The following is a 16,752-nucleotide window of genomic DNA, read 5'->3' as shown; positions in this document are numbered from 1 at the left end:
TCCCAGCACAGGAGGCCGGAACACTGTCAAGTATCTGGCTTAGAAACTATAGCAGGGGTTTTGCCTTCCTGAGGTGTGACACTAAGATGGCCACAATGAATATTCCACTATAAAAGCTGCTGCTGCCTTCACTTGGACAGGCTCTGTGTCTTTACAGAAGCAGGGACATGTTCACCTCTAATCAGAGGAAAAACAAACCCTACAAACCATGCTACAAGATTGACAATTTTCAGAAGAAGTTAATATTGAGACTGCCAAGTTTGATTGTATTCAAAGTTTCATCTTTTTTAGTCATACTGCTTTTGTGCCTTTCTAATGGATCCCAGATTTAAAACAACCAAGAAAAACTTCTGTGAGCTTTTGACACTGAAAAGAAGGCAATACTCAGTTTTGCCATTTGAGGTCTGACTTCTGGTGTACCAAGGACATAGGTAGGCACTAGGTCCTCTTGTGAGGAATATACTTTGATTTTATCAATATCGTTTAAATTTAAAAAGTTGAAAGAAGATTATACACCCCACAGTACAATAAGTAAGCCAAATCTCAAACCTGCATATTTTTGCAGAGCCAAACAACAACAAGAACAAAAACAGATGAAATTTGAGGGACGAAGGATATGTCAGTACCATGCAGAATACAGAATGGATATTCTATAGGGCCAGAATATGCTGATGAGATTATTAAATCCTTTGGCATTACTTAAAAGAGTCTCATCCCATTTCAAGTTACTACTGACCAGTATTTTCCGTCCTGACACACAGAAAAAAAATCTGCAGTGCCCAGGGGACAAACAAGCTTTAAACACTACACCTAGTTACCTGACAGTGTGATACCCACAAAGCATGCATGAAAGTAATCATACAAGAAAATAAGCACTCTCTGTACTAAGCCAGATCACCTTTTTTGTTGCCTTTTTTAGGCTTTTATATAGAGATAATAATAGTCTCTCTCAATTTATTCTTTGCATCCTCCTTTTCCAGTATCACTGATGTTTTTGAACCAGGAATAATATGACAAATTACCTTTTAATATATCAGTAACTCTTAAAAGCATAAAGCAAAAAAGAAAGGGAAAGATGACTATCTGAAGCAAAATATATTGAAAAATAAATAACAAATGTACAAGAAATATTTGTTACATGGGGAACATAGAGTATATTCTTAATTTGCTGTAACAGAATAATAACCAATTTTAGCAAATTGCCTGGAGATTTAGAACATACATGAATGCTTCATAATCAGTGACCTCAACAATAGCACTCATCTGCCACCCAGTGTCCATTTGCTTTTTTCCCGTCTTAGAAGAACACACAATATGAAGACTGAAGATTACTATCTAACAAGATGAACTCTACATTATTGTATTCTGGTTGAATGTAATCAGCAAACTAGACCGCTGTCAGAAAGAAGAAAATTAGGGTGAAGAAACTAAAGCATCACGACTGATCCTAACAAATTATTCAATGAGTAGAATCAGAAAAAAAAATTTTCTACTCAAGTGTGTACCCACAATATGCAAGAAATGATGGAATAGAAAGAGGAGGTCCTCAAATTTATGAGGGAGAGAAAGCCAGGGGTTGTGACATAAAAGTAACACATATTAATATTCTTTACAGTATCAAATCAATTAGCATATGGAAAAATATTTACTTGCTTATTACCTGAAGACACAAGTTGAGTTAATCCAAATTTTATTACATTAAGTGGGGAATGAAAAATTAACTATAATTGAGTGGCTGAATAATAGAATAAATTTACTGTTTACACCTGGGACAGTAATCAAAAACTACCCTTACAGAAAGGAATGGAGGAAGGACAGCAAAGGAATCAGAAGAGCGGACAAATAATAGATGAGAAAGGAGATAGATGCAGAGCTACTTTCTGCTTTGGTTTCTTGAGTCTTTGTTCTATTATTTTCACTATTTTTAGAATAGAAACAGACATAAAAGTAATATCAGGACAGTCAGTCTCTGTGATTGACACCTGATGGATTTACAATCCATCAGGACAATGGGACATGTCCTGATTTTACAGGAATGGCTTGCTCCAGAAGGACAAAAATCTGAAACTCAGCTAACAAAGAAATTCCAAATGAATTAAAGCTTAGGGATGAAAATATTTTAATAAAATTTGTGCTTCTGTAGGTATGACTGAGTGTTGAAAGTTTACTAGCAATGGCAAAACAGAATGTAGACAGGCCACTGTTATAAATATTTATTTTCTCTCCCCTGTTCCCCTACAAGCAATAGATTTTGGCTTTTAAAAGACTGTCTAACCATTAAATGTGACATGACTTGTCACAGATTTCAAAATGCAAAATTGCTGATAGAAAAATAAAAAGCACAGGGTCAGGTTAGCCTAGTATATCACACTAGGTGTCAGACCACAGCCTGCCTTAAGAATGGAAAAATCATGTAATTGATTTGAGGGCAGCTTGCTTATAAAGGCTGACATTCAAACGGCTCAAATAAGAGCAACATAAACGGGGACCAACATGTACCAGGTCATGTACTCTGGAAAGACAGTCAGAGAAACAGACTCACTATGTGAATACATGGATCTACTTTTTCAATTTTAATTATCACCTATTCAAGTGTTTTAAAAATCATACTTATTTTCTGTATTTTGCTTTCTGCAGCAGGATCTAAGGCACTTTTAAACACCTTTGGGAAAACAGTAAGAAGTACAGAAGTTCATTATAACACTAATTAAACAAACCAGCATTCACAGGAACACTTCGATACCTATTCCAAACAATTCCCATATTTTTTGCCAAGCTGCCACTGAGCAAATATCTTAGCAAATATCATATATTATTGTGTACTTTAGGATGAGATTTACATTTTTAAAGTTATGCAATGTTTTGGAAAAAAACCACAGCTGAAATTTCATATTCATTCATATCAGCATCAACTTCAGAACACCCTGTACTTTGTAGGGAAAAAATATCAAGTCTACAGTATCCTAAGTGCAATTCTTTGAACCCTAAACCATCAGAACCACAAGTACAATTAGGAAACATACGTTTGAAAAACACTTGAATTCTTGGCCAATACTATAGGACACATCTCAAAAGATTAAAGGCTGTAACTCTTAAAAAACAGTAATTTTCCACAGAGATTATGGGCAAATGAGAAAATGTAAGGAAGTTTTCCTTTATGTTTCGGTGTATTATGTAAAGCTTGTCTGAGTATCTTATAAAAATAAAATCAGTTATCACCTGTGAGATGCCTTTAAAGAAACAAATTCAAATGCATTTGTCTGCCTTTAGCTCTTGTCTATTTTACTGCAATGAATTATGTCTTATTTAAATACTCTTTGAACACCTTGGAGTGAAATTCTGACCCCTTTAAGTAAATGGGAACTTTAGCACTGATTTTATTTGGGCATTAATGTTGGACATTCTACCTATTTAAAGAAGCTGCATTCAGCTGCATTCCTCTTGTTTTATTAATATTTGCTACTTCTTTTTTTCTTTTTCCTTTTTTTGTTTTAGAATGCATCCACATCCTTCTTCAAATGACAGCAGTGTTTGCAGACAGTATTTCAGCAACTGTCTTTTTTAAAGAGGGCTGATCTAAGCCATGTTTTCTCCAAGAAAATGCACTGCTTCACGGTTCGTCAACACCTACTAATGAAGGTCACAGGAACAAAAAACCCTAATATGTGGTAAGACAAAAGATGAACTTATATAACAACATCTACTTCATGCGAATTACTTTACTTTTAGCATAAGTAAAGAGTGATGAGAAATATGAGAAACTACTCTCCTGTGGAAGGGGGTTATATTTCCCACTTCTGGTCATAACATGGCTGTGGGGTTTTATTGCATAGAGATTGAAGAGTCATTGTGTTCAGAGTTGCCTTTGCCTTGAGACAGAGAAAAGGCCTTAATGAGAATTATACTTAGCTCCCATGTGTAGTTTTCCACTTGTGTCAAGGACAACCACAGGGGAAAGGAAAAGCCACCATGCTACTCAAAGAAAGGCCCCTTGTGAGCCAGATGTCAACTTTAGAGAAACACACAAGTAGTGAGAGTAATTTGAAAAACAATCAAGAAGCCTGTGGATCAAATAGATAAGAAATATACTGTTCCTGTAAACTTCTTGCATTCCTGTTTTGCAATGGCTTCAGCATGGGCTTGCTTGTCAGTAGACAAAGCCATCCTGTCTTACATAATTTTTTAAAAAACAATCTTCAAACACAACATACATCAAAATACAGTAAGGTAGAGGAAAAACACTAAAGGCTCCTCTTATCATCAGTTCCAGGTGTTTAAGGGACATGTAAAATGGCACCAAAACCACTTGTCTATCATTTATTTAGATCTTCATTTACATCTTATGTCTCCTATACAGACAGAAATCTTAACAGATGATACCATATTATAATTAGGGTGTCATACTGATCCCAGATCAATCATATCTGAATCAAAATAACTTCAATTACCCTCACATAGACTCTTGCTATTACTGAGATAAGGTAAGAACTATCCATGTGGGAGATGACTTCTCATTACCACTTACATCAAAGTTCCAGATCATAAAATCTTAAAGACGTGAAGTTCTGTTTGAGGAGTGGGCCTAATAATTCATCTTATTATGTTGAGATACATGTGAAACAGGAATAACTTACCACTTGTAAAGAAAAATAAGATTACACCTGAATTTTATCTTGTATAAGACTTGAGACATCAGTTTCTAGCCCAAGGCATGCAACAAAACAAAGTCACCTTTTCAAAGCACAACTCATGAAACATGAGAGGAGAAACAGGAGGAAGGCATTCATTCTGCCTTTTTGTGTTGATCCAAGATGCACCAAGTGAGAAATATGTTGGTTTCTCAACCAGAAACACACCAGGAGACATAATCTTATGAAAGAAAAGGATACTTTCACATGAAACTCCTTGGTCCAGTCTTAGGCATGTGCATCAGTCCAAGTCTGCTGGACCCTATCTCAAAAGGGACTCAATGGCCCTTGGCTTTATTGCTGATAACCTCAAAATTGTGCCAGGTTAATAGCTATCATTGGAGTTTTCTCACTTTGTATTTTTGGCTTTTATCATCCTGTGTAACAGAGACTAAATTTCATAGGCGTTAACATTACACAGAAACATATGATTACAAGAAAATGAGTGAAAACTATTTTTTTTTTTCCTTCTATCCGGTGAGAGCTCTTGTGAGCAACATACTAGTATTATGCCTTTGGCCACAGCTGTAATCTCTGCATTAAATAAACAACACACAGCAACAGGTCCCCAATCTTCCCAATTTAACCTGAAGTTTTCCTGGCATGTTTTTCTAACAGACTTTACACCTGTGACCCCCGCAAAGAATCAGTCAGCGCCTCCTGTTCGGAGGAACACCTAAATAGTCAATCCATGGGTAAAAAAGTAGGACTACAACAAGGGCACATTTTAATCTTTTCAGGGGTGTAATCACAAAGGTATGGCCTCCTGTCACACGAACTTCCATTCCCAGATGAGAGACAAGCTATTAAAACACCCTAGACAGCACTCCAGGAGCTCTTAGGACAGTAGGATCGTATACACACGTACACACACACACGGGCGTTAGTTTGCCGGCGCCGCTCGGCAGCCTGCAGGAAGCCGACCGCCCTCCCAGAGGCACGGAAGAGCGAGGGGCAGGGAAAGACACTGGGACAGCTAACGGCACAGGACAAGGACAGCGGCAGGGGCAGCGGCAGGGGAGGAGTCGGGGCGGAGGCAGAGCCGCGGCAGTGCCACCGCCCCCGCCCGCCCCGCTGCCTTCATTACCGCCCAGAGGCGCGCCCACCACTCGCTCCTCCCGGCGCGCCGAAGGCGGGCGCTCCGGGCCGCGCTCCGATCGGCGGAAGTGCCGCTGCCCCAGTTCCGGCGAACGGCTCGCGCCGCCGGGACGGCACCGGGCATGGCGCTGTGGCTGCCGCGCTCCCGGGACGGCGGCGCCCCGGAGGAGGAGGACGAGGAGCGGGCACAGGCTGCCGCCTTCCGCCAGCGGTTGCCGGAGGTGCAGGTACCCCCGTGCTCCGGCCCCGCTGCCCCGGCTCCTCGCACCTCGTCTGGCGCCCGGGGGCGCGGTGCGGGTCGGTGCCCGGCGGCGCGGCCCGCCGAGGGGCGGCGGCGGGACAGGGGTCACCGTGTCGGGACGGGGCCGTGCGGGAGCGCCCGCCGGGGCTCTGAGGGCCGGCGGGTACAGGTGGGGTCTGGCGCCGCCCGCCCTGGGTAACAGGTCCTCCGTGGGCAGGTTGCGGAAGGATCTGGGTTGGAGTTATCCCGGCGTCCCCGTGCCTAAGGAGCGGATAGGTAGGCGGTGTGTTTCTCTGTTGGCCAGGGCGAGGCGGCGATTTATAAACGCGTTGTTAAGGAATTGTATGTTCTCGCAAGTAGCTGCCATTACGTTACTTTTCCAACGGTGGAATTTTCTTCTTGTTACTGCAGAAATAAAAATGCTGTAATTCCCAAAGTTGGGACAATAAGTTTGATTTACTTGCGTTAAAGTTTCCTTCAGATAATCTTTCACAAATTGTCCTTCGTGTGCCCCTGCCAGAGGTTATCAGCACTGCAGATTTCATAACGTGGCAGTGGAAGGCTGAGGAACTAATGCATACGGATGCATTTTTTTTCTTCCCTCTTGGTGGGAAAGGCATGGCATATGCTGTAGAGGATAATTTCATGAATTACTGCGTGTGAATTGTGAGCACACCTGGAAGTAATATAAACAGCTGCTGAAGATGTCCCCTTTCTCTCTCAGCTATGAGCGGTGACATCCTCAACAGATTTGACCAAAAGGAGCACGTGTTTGTGCTGAGCCTTGGCCACTTTATAACTTAAGTACCAGTTCTAGCGTCAGTTCAAGAGGAGATGTTTGCTATCTGTAGGTACTAATACTGGAATGCAGGCGGCAGCAGTTACTTTACTGTTGTGATCTAACATAATAAACCCAGTACTTCCTTATTAGAAGTGTATTCAGAGTCCTCTCACACTTGGCTACTGCTAATATTCCAGTCCTAAGATAGCCAGAGGGATTTCAGCAGTCTCAAAAGTATTCTCATGATCTGGAGACTATTACTGATAGCAGCACATGATCCATGATTTTGCAAATACACTTAATAAAGTGTATTAAGGTGGCTTGAATTGGAAATCTCTTTCTAGAAGACATAACTGTACACTGCCATGTTTCATCACTTCTGCTGTTATAACGCTGCATATCTAAGGTGCCTTCCAGGTGCATTATTACTACTTTTGGGATTTAGGCCAGTCTGCTTCTATAGAAACTGTAAACCAACAATTTTCTCTTCATAAGTAGCATGTCTTAATTTTCCTTACAGACATACAGCCAAGGGATTGAATTAGCCTGCCAAAAAGAAAGAGAGTTTGTGAAGCACTCTGTAGAATGCACATGGAACCTAGCAGAAGCCCAGCAAAAATTTGGTAGTTTAGCACTGCATAATTCAGAATCCTGTGATCAGGAATCTGCTCAAGCAAGGACAGAAGCTGCTGAGTTGAGATGGAGAGAGGAAGAGTGGAGAAGAAAAGAAGAAGCATTAAACCAGAGGGAACGACAGAATCTATGGAACACAGATCCTGTTAGTAAAGAAGTTTTTAACAAGGTATGACCCACATCATTGCACATAGAAACAATTGCTGGCCTCTGTTGTTCATTCCAGTTGTTACTAGTCTCTCAGTGTCTTCTATGTCTTGTACACCACAAAAACACAACATGTCCCTCACCTCTGTGCCTGGGAAGATCATGGAATAGACCCTTATAGAAGCTGTGCTAAGGCACATGGAGGACAGGAAGGTGGTTCGGGACAGCTGCAGCAAGGCCAGGCCCTGCCAGACCAATTCAGTGGCCTCATCAGTGACCTATGGCGAGGTGACAGCATCAGTGGACAGGGGAAGGGTTACAGATGTCATTATGCCTTCTGCAAGGCCTTTGATGTGGTCTCCTACAACATCCTCTCTCCTAAGCTGGCAAGAGATGGATTTGATGAGTGGACTGTTAGATGAGTAAGAAAGTGGTTTGTTCGTGGCATGCAAAGGGTAGTGGTCAATGGCTCAGAGTCCCAATGGACATCAGGGGCCAATGGTGTCCTTCAGGGCTCTGTACTGGGACCAGTGTTATTTAATATCTTCATTAAAATTAAACAGAGGGATCGAGTGCACTCTCAGCAAGTTTGCAGATGAGACGAAGCTGAGTGGTGCAGTTATCAGACCTGAAGGAAGCCTTCCAGAGGAACCTGGACAAGATGGAGAAGTGGGTCCGTGGGGATCTCATGTGTTTAAACAAGGTCAAGTGCAGGGTGCTGCACTTCAATGGGGTAATTCATGCTATAAACACAGGCTGGGGATGAATAGACCAGAGCAGCCCTGCTGAGAAGAACTTGGGGATGCTGGTGGCTTACACGGTAGACATGACCCAGCCATGGGCACTCACAGCCCAGAAGGCCAAGCGTGTCCTGGGCTGCATCCAAAGCAGTGTGAGCAGCAGGGCCAGGGAGGGGATTCTGCCCCTCTTCTCTCCTGAGACCCGCTCCCAAAGTAATGCACCCTGTTCTGGTGTCCCCACCACAAGGACGACTGTTGGAGCAGCTCCAGAGGAGCACCACAAAGGTGGTAAGAGGGCTGGAGCATCTTTCCTATGAGGAGAGGCTGGGAGAGCTGAGGTTGTTGAGCTTGAAGAAGAAAATGCTCCAGGGAGCCCTTATTTATCTTCATGTGATCTTTTAATACTTAAAGGAGCCTTATAAGAAAGATGGAGAGTAACATTTTTTATCACAGCCTGTAGTGACAGGACAAGAAGGAATGGCTTTAAAATGAGGGTTGGTGGGTTTAGATTGGACATAAGGAAGACTTTTTTTATTATTTGGGTGTCAAGACACTGGAACAGGTTGCTCAGGGAAGCTGTAGTTCCCCCATCCCTAGAAGCAACAGAGGTCAGATTGGACTGGTCTTGGAACAACCTAATCCAGTGGAAGATGTTCTTTCCTGGGCAGGGAGGGTTGAAACTCTGTCATCTTTAAATGTCCCATTAGACCCTGAATATGAAACTTAGTTTGCCTCTAATACTGTCTACTGTAATACCAGTTATTTAGCATGATTTTTTTTAATAGTAGAATCTCAGTTTTGATTTCACTATTTATTTTCAACAGCTGTCTTTGCCTTTTTCTGAGCCCTAAAGTCACAAGCCAGACAGAGTCAGGTGATAAATGCAGTTAAATTTTTATGAAGAGTCCCGTCTGGTGCACATGTGACAGAGCAACTACAGTTTTGTAAATGTGGCAAATTAGCATAATTGACAAGAATGCCCAGTTAGAAACACAGATGCGGAGGTAATTCCACCTCTTGGTTTGACTTTCTTCTGAAGCCCCCCTTCCTCTCTAGTTCTTTATGAGAGTGATGTCCTTGGTCTTAGAAGAACCAAGATGAGGACTGGGCCTTTAGGAATGTGTTTTGTCTTTCTTGCTAACTGAGTAGGTAAAATTCTAGCTATGAATCTGTATAGTTATACAATAATAGGCTACAGAGCTACAAATACACATGAAGAATATATAAAAGCAAAAATCAGTTTGGCATCACTATCACATCTCCTAGTTTCATTGATTTGTCTGATCCAGCCTGCAATGTACATGATTCTCATGACAGATCAGTAAGTTCCTATCTGAATACAGAAATTTTTCAGAGACTATAAGGAGACTTTAAAATTCTATTACTAGGTAATGCACTTTCTTAAAAAAATACCTTCTCAAATATGATATAAATAAAATTAGAACATAGCCATTTAAACTAAACAGTAACATATTAAAATATATTAACTTTATATCGCTAAACAGTATGTGTGGAGTTCATGTGATAGTACAATTTTTCTCTTCCTCAGAGTTTTATTAATCAAAAAAGAAAAGAAATTGAAGATGAAGCTGTGTCTGAACCACTTATGCAAAAACATGAACAAAAGATTAGACACTTCGGTGAGTCTGTTTTTCCAATATCTTGTGGTTCCTCAGAATTTGTGTTGGTTTGCTCCTTCTTATACAGAATGAATGCTAATAAATGAAAGACCTAAATGACAGACTGTTCAATTTTGTTGTATCAGGACTAAAGGGATATTCCACACCAGTGGGATAAGGCAGAGGCATTCCTGGAAATACAAGTCGTGTATATAAAAACGCATGGGTTGTCCATGGCTCTCTCCTTTTTCAAAGGAGATTAAATTAAATGCTTTATTAAATGTTTTTCTGTCATCTGTTAATCTTTAAGGGTAATGGCTGATTAAATGGACATGTTTGTTAACACCTACATTGAGAGTATGTGTGCTCAGAATTGTGTGTTTAAAACTATATTTAATTATCCACTAGGTGTCAGTTTAGCTCAGTCGAAATTGTTAAACCTGACTGAGCACAGAGCTGATCTTGTAACATAATCTGAAATTTTTGTGGTTCTCTGAAGTGCTTGCCATTCAGTCTGGTTTCACATTATAGTATAGCCATATTTGGAATTCTGGAACAATCAATAATAAGACTAGATTGGCAAAATTCAGTTGTTCTTACAAACATGTTTTTACTAAGTTTTTTAGCTTCTGAAGAGCTTAAAGCTGTTTTAAAGAAAGGGCTTTGAGCCCTGTTAGCCTTAGCAAGCTTTCAAGTATCAAGTTAATGCACAACACTGTCAGAGTATGCAAATAGCAGTAATAGGCACAGGTTCTCTCAAGTACCTTAACTGTTCAGTGTAATGATATTGGAATTAGAAAACATCTCCCCTGCTGTGCATTTCAGCAGCTAGAAAAAGAAGAGGCTATCTTGTAGGCTTCCTAGCTGAGAGTTGGGCAGAATTACTCTTTGTCTAAATTTGTTTGACTGTTACAGAAGCAACCTTATTACAGAAGGTAATTTTTTTAATACATCCTGAGTTCAAAGCCATGTTATTATTTTAATTTGTGATATGTAAGTCCATTGTAGAAAGCCGCAGTACATTAATGCTTTCTAAAGTCACTTGTTCCGTGCTAGCTGCTGCCAAGGGGCAGTGTGGACTTTGCTATATTGCATGAGTCCTGCTTCTGGATCCTGCTCTGGCTTCAAAGCAATAAAGAACTTACACAGAATAACTTGGAAACAGTGAAAAGAAATGTAAGCTGTTGCTTTCTGTGTCAGCATTTGTTTGCTAGAATTAACTTAGGTCATTACCATTGAATTATCTTTAGCCCGGTCATAATTACATGCTGATCGACGGGTGAAGCTGTGCATCTGGTACCTGTTACCAGTAATGACTGTCAGAGATACTTGAAGGACAGTTTTAAGAAGTGCTCTGAGTATTGCGTTTGGATTTTTAAATTCACCTTGTTACCTGAAGGTAGTGACATGATACCACAATTCAGCATTCTGTTTAACTTTCCACTACAGGTGTGGCTTTGTTTTTTGAGATCAAGTTGTCTGTATAATTAATTTGATTTTTTCTAAAAATCTAGCAAACTATGTTTTAGAAGCACTTTAATTTTTGACGGATTACAGGTTCTGTTCTTTGTGTTTTTATTTGCAAACATTTAGAGGATTTGTGTTTGTTAGAATCACTTACTGTAAATTACTGTCCATAAACTTTATAAGCTATTTGGTGCTTTAACTAATGTATTGTCTGCACCATTTTGTTAGCATATGAGAACTGATTAAAAGTAAATTATCAGCATTAGTAAAATGCATGACTGCTATAATTTACTTTTAGTATCTTCAAAGTCTAATTATGCCTTCCGGTAACGCTCTTTCAGCATTGGTTAGATGTATAAATAAAACCCCCAAATTTAGCTGCAGAGTGTCATTCTGAGGTTAGTAAATTGCCAAGTTGTTATGTATACTGGGTATCAATGCAAGTAACTTCCTTGCTGCATTAAATCATTTATCTGTTTAGAATATCTTAACTGTGGTTTTCTTATTAGGTATGCTGAGCAGATGGGATGATAGTCAAAGGTTTTTGTCTGATCACCCATACCTTGTATGTGAAGAAACATCTAGATATCTCATGTTATGGTGTTTTCATCTAGAAGCTGAACAGGTATGAAGATGTTTAAATCTTTGAATGCACACATTTTCCCATTTGCACAGTAGAAAGTTGATCAACTTCATTATCTCTTTAACTGTTCTTCTGACCGTCTCTACTTCATTGATAGTACATTGTCATATTTATGTCTAGTTATAGCTAATTATGAGTCCTCTTGCTTTTGTCAGCATCAGCTCACATCTGCTTAGGAACTGAGGCAAAAGGAAATTCTGCTGAATTTTAGAAATACAATCAAAGGAAATTTCTTTAAATCAGAATTTCAACCTTTTTTTTTCTTTTTTTCAGAAAAGAGCTCTAATGGAGCAAGTAGCACACCAAGCAGTTGTAATGCAGTTTATTATAGAAATTGCCAGAAGCTGCAATGTGGATCCAAGAGGATGTTTTCGTCTCTTTTTCCAAAAAGCCAAAGTAAGCTTGGGTAGTATTGTAAGAAACTCTTGATATAGTTTCTTGACAAGAGAACAGTGTTTTAGAGAGGGTTTCTTCTTAACAGTGTGAAGCTAAATAATTTGTTGATTGATTTAGGTTTATGGGAAAGTGTTTTGTTAGCAATTATTTTCTAGACAGAATACTTCATTATAATTCCAGTTCTGAAAATAAAAGCTTAGTAGATTTTGCTCGTTGCAGGTGGAAAAGCAAGGTGCAGCAAGGTGACAGCAGGTGTGTTACAGACAAGTAATAACTAAGTAACAACAGCAAACACGGACTAGTCTTAAACTGGTCTGACTTTTGACTAATTACACATTTTCAAAGTGTAGTTATATATTGTCACAACTTTTCCATTCCATCTGCCCTTTACAGTGGAGCGGATATATAAATAGTGTCCCTTTCTCATAACTGAAATAGGGCAATCCAGAGCTGCTCAGGAAAAAGGTGGGAAAACAAACTGTGATTTACTCTAGACTGTGTTCAGTTGTTCAAGACTCTAATGGATCTTAATATTGCCTAAATGAGTGGAGTTAAAATGTGAGTTAGTTTGTGCTTTACTTTTGAGCAAAGGACTTCAACAAGAACCAGTTGTAAGGATACCTTCTGAGTTGGAATAAATGAAAGGCTAAAATTAAATTAAATGTTCTCAGATAAACCAGTTACTTTACTAGTGCATATAAATGTCACACTTTGGGACACGAAAGAATGAGGCAGGCAGCAAGAAGGTCAGCAGGAAAGTTCTAACTTTAATTTTCTGACTCCATCTTCTATACAGTTCTTTCAGAAGACAAAAGATTAGCTACATAGGTTGCCACCTCTTTGACCTCATTGGTTAAAACCACCATCAATCACATTTCTCCTCCCAGAGGAGAAATATGTAAACAAAATAGATAATTCTAAAAATATACATTGTTTTCTTGAAGCTGTGTGAGAACAAAATGCAAACACTGAAAAGCAGGCAAAGTTAGGGCGCGACAGATTGTCTTAAAAAGAAATCTACCTGAAATGTAATTTTAAATTGACTAATGTTATACCTGAGTTGTTCACAGTTGTTATTCCACAAAAGGTAAAACATGCCATTACTGCATGGATTTTTTTCAGCACTGTGTATCCTCACAATTCAAAAGTAAATCTGTCTGAAGAACAAATATTTCATTTTTCTCTTTGCAGTCAGGAGAAGGCTACTTTGAGGCCTTTAAAAATGAACTTGAGGCATTCAAGACAAGAGTGAGAATCTGGTCACAATCACATGGCTTTCAAACTATGTTACTCCGTGATCTCAATGTCAGTCCAGGTTGTGTGGGAGAGTGGACGTCTTTTTTACAGGTAAGTTTATTATTTCTAAAATTTAATTTAAGTAAAGCAGGATTATGTCCTGCCTAGAGAAGCTATACCTTTCTGAGATATAAAGAGGATTATTTCTTGAATTGCTAGTGCTTGGGATATATCATGCAGTGTTATTAATACACAAAGCATATATGGGCTTTCTTTTTACTTGCTGGGATTCACACAGCATCAGCATATGGTCAAAAGTATACGTTTGTTCAGTGCCTTTACATTTTCATGCCTAAAATAAACACTGCATGATAAAACTGATCAGATCCTAGAACTGTATTCCCAGTCATCAGCATGAGCAGTGTAAAATCATGGGATCAGTCAAGTAAGTCACAGAACCATAGAATGATTTGATTTCGAGTGGACCTTAAAGATCATCTAGTTACAAACTCCCTGCCATGGCAGGGACACCTTTCACAGACCAGACTGCTCACAGCCCCATGCAGCCTGGCCATCAACACTGCTAGGGACCCCACAGCTTCTCTGGGCAAAAGAAGTCAAACCTAAGGAAACTCTCCCTTTGTGATTAAAGGAAATTGAGGACACTTAGGTGTCTTGCTTTTCAGTTATGGCCACATTCTGGAATGAAGAAACAACTTAGAAGATTGTAAAAAACTATGTATTAGGAAAGGAGTCACAATTGAAAGTACTTATTTGAAATAATTTGATTAAAATAACTCAGAGGTAGATCAAACAGCTGAATTTTATGTAAATGTGCAGTTAGGTGCTAGAAATACGAAGACCAAATACAAGCTATGCTAGCAAATTTTAAAACTCCTTGACACAGTGACATAATACTGGTTGAAGGTGTTTTTAGGCCTTATTTCCTTTCTATTGTAAATTTGTCTTGTCATAAGATAGACAACACGAACAGTCTTCTTTGTTCCTCTCTCTCTGTTTCTCCCTCCATGTATACAATTATGGAGCATTAAGCTGTCAATTTTTCATCTGTTCCAGAACACAGGAGATCTACAAGGTTCCATAAACACAGATGTCTGCAGTTTCAACTCTGTGATACAAAGAGATGAAGAAGAATCCAAAATGATGGACACATTATAGTACTTTTAAGACTGAGGCCAAGTACTCTTTTATTTTCCCCTTTGTTGTTTTTTTTTTTCCCCAAAGAAACAAACATGGCTATTTTCTTGACACTTATTTTTCTGGGTACTGCACTTTATTTTTCATGTCAGGTTTTTGTTGTTTTTGTTTGATTGCAGGGGGAGGGACTTTGCAGGGTGGATAATTAAGAAAAAGACTTGTAATATTGTTTGAAATGTGCTGCTAGGTTTTTAGTTGTCCTTGAAGAGCAGGGTTCTTTTATTGCCGAATGTGAAACTGGATGTGTTTTCTGCTACTAACCTTGCCTTTCATGACTTTAGGAATTAAACATCTGCACAAATACAATGTTTACAAGAAGCAGCAGATTCTTGGTAGAATCTGCTATTGTCTTACTACAGATGTGGATATGTTTTACTCTGAATATTGGAGATTGCAACTGTATTCATGCTACTTGCTGACAGTACAAGCTCTCAAATTTGGTTATCACTAATAGCAATAAATCAGTATCTGGTATCAGTATTTCTGATCTGAATGGATTGGATTAAAACACTGGCTTTCTACCTCTACTAAGGGGATATAAATGTTATATTGTACTTTCATTAAACATAACTTGGTTTAATCCTAAGACATAAGCAACACTTGTCTACAAATGAGTGCTGGGTTGTATGATTTCTGGGAGTCTGATTCTCTTCTTGTTCATCAGGCTAACTTCAGAATATTTTTTTAAAACCAAGTCTTGCTATGGTAGAAGTAGTTGGTGAAGGGAAGTTGTGCAAGGATTAGGTGAAGACCTCAGTTTAAACAATAAGCTTTGTTACAGGTCATATAGGGTGAGGTGTCATGCAGTGTTTGAAAGATACTTCATATGCTACTCAACCAAAGTGGGTTTCTGACATTGTCAACTCAAACATTAGGTGGAAAACCATCAAAAGCTTCTTTTTTAAGAAGCTGGAAATCCAAATACATTTTCTAGACCAGGCGTTCCACAGAATCTTGCACTCCAAAACTCTGCTGTGCTTTTCTTACTTGCTGCTGTTACAGCAGGTCTGTCTGTAAAAATGTATACTGCAGTTGGAAGACTAGCAAAGACAGCTTATTCCTCGGATAATGGTATCAGCACACACTCTGCATTCATTGCTGAATTGTTCTGATTGTATGTAAGGTCTGGAAGGCATGTTGATTTCATGTTTAGTGATCATAGCCTACCTCCAGTTTTTAGTTCAGGCACAACAACCCCAGGCAGCTCCACAGGCTGTGGCAGAGTGGCTGGAAAGCTGCCCACAGGAAAAGCACCTGGGGGTGCTGTGACAGTGACTGAACATGAGCCAGGGTGTGCCCAGGTGGCCAAGATGGGCAATGGCATCCTGGCCTGTAGCAGCAATAGTGTGGCCAGCAGGACCAGAGCAGGGATTGTTCTCCTGTACTCATCACTGGTAAGGCCACACCTCAAATCCTGTGTTCTGTTCTGGGCCCCTCACTCCAAGAAGGACATGGAGCTGCTGGAGCATGACCAGAGAAGGGTAGTGGAGCTCATGAAGGTCTGGAGCACAAGTCCTGTGAGAAGAGCTGAGAGGGCTGGAGAAGAGGAGGCTCTGTGGCACATTATCGCTCTCTACAACTGCCTGAAAGGAGAGTGTAGCCAGGTGGGGTTTGGCCTCCCAGCTAGGAAGTGACAGGAGGAGGAAATGGCCTCAAGCTGTTTCAGGGGAGGTTCAGGTTGGACATCAGGAGGACTTTCTTCACTGAAAGGTTTGTCAAGCATTGGGATGGACTGCCCACCGAAGTGTTGGAGTCACCACCCCTGGAAGTGTTAAAGAAATGACTGGACATGGCACCTAGTGCTGTAAGTTATTTGGCAGGGTGGTGACAGTCAGAGGTTGAACT

The 16,752-nt window shown here is 39.9% G+C and overlaps 1 protein-coding gene across 1 annotated transcript; it reads left to right on the top strand.

Annotated features, from left to right (window-relative positions):
* The first annotated feature begins 5,818 nt into the window (after nucleotides 1-5,818).
* Nucleotides 5,819-15,500, top strand: CDC37L1 (cell division cycle 37 like 1, HSP90 cochaperone). The gene is made up of 7 exons (XM_066180858.1): nucleotides 5,819-6,013; nucleotides 7,329-7,610; nucleotides 9,878-9,968; nucleotides 11,924-12,039; nucleotides 12,331-12,453; nucleotides 13,645-13,800; nucleotides 14,767-15,500. Exons 1-7 carry the CDS (start codon nucleotides 5,909-5,911, stop codon nucleotides 14,866-14,868), a joined length of 975 nt encoding a protein of 324 aa, XP_066036955.1. The 5' UTR covers nucleotides 5,819-5,908; the 3' UTR covers nucleotides 14,869-15,500.
* Nucleotides 15,501-16,752: the final 1,252 nt, after the last annotated feature.

Source organism: Chamaea fasciata, unplaced genomic scaffold (assembly GCF_029207755.1).
Source record: "Chamaea fasciata isolate MVZ Bird 193981 ecotype frontalis unplaced genomic scaffold, bChaFas1.0.hap1 SCAF_4, whole genome shotgun sequence".
NCBI classification, from domain to species: domain Eukaryota; kingdom Metazoa; phylum Chordata; class Aves; order Passeriformes; family Sylviidae; genus Chamaea; species Chamaea fasciata.
Note: the sequence above shows the minus strand (reverse complement) of the source record. Positions and strands in the feature narration are given on the sequence as shown.

Bases quoted from the DNA above. Each gene is read 5' to 3' on its own strand.
- CDC37L1 (XM_066180858.1), top strand. From the start codon at position 5,909: ATGGCGCTGTGGCTGCCGCGCTCCCGGGACGGCGGCGCCCCGGAGGAG. The intron at 6,014-7,328 runs GTACCCCCGTGC...TTTTCCTTACAG, and splicing joins AGCGGTTGCCGGAGGTGCAG to ACATACAGCCAAGGGATTGA. The intron at 7,611-9,877 runs GTATGACCCACA...TCTCTTCCTCAG, and splicing joins GTAAAGAAGTTTTTAACAAG to AGTTTTATTAATCAAAAAAG.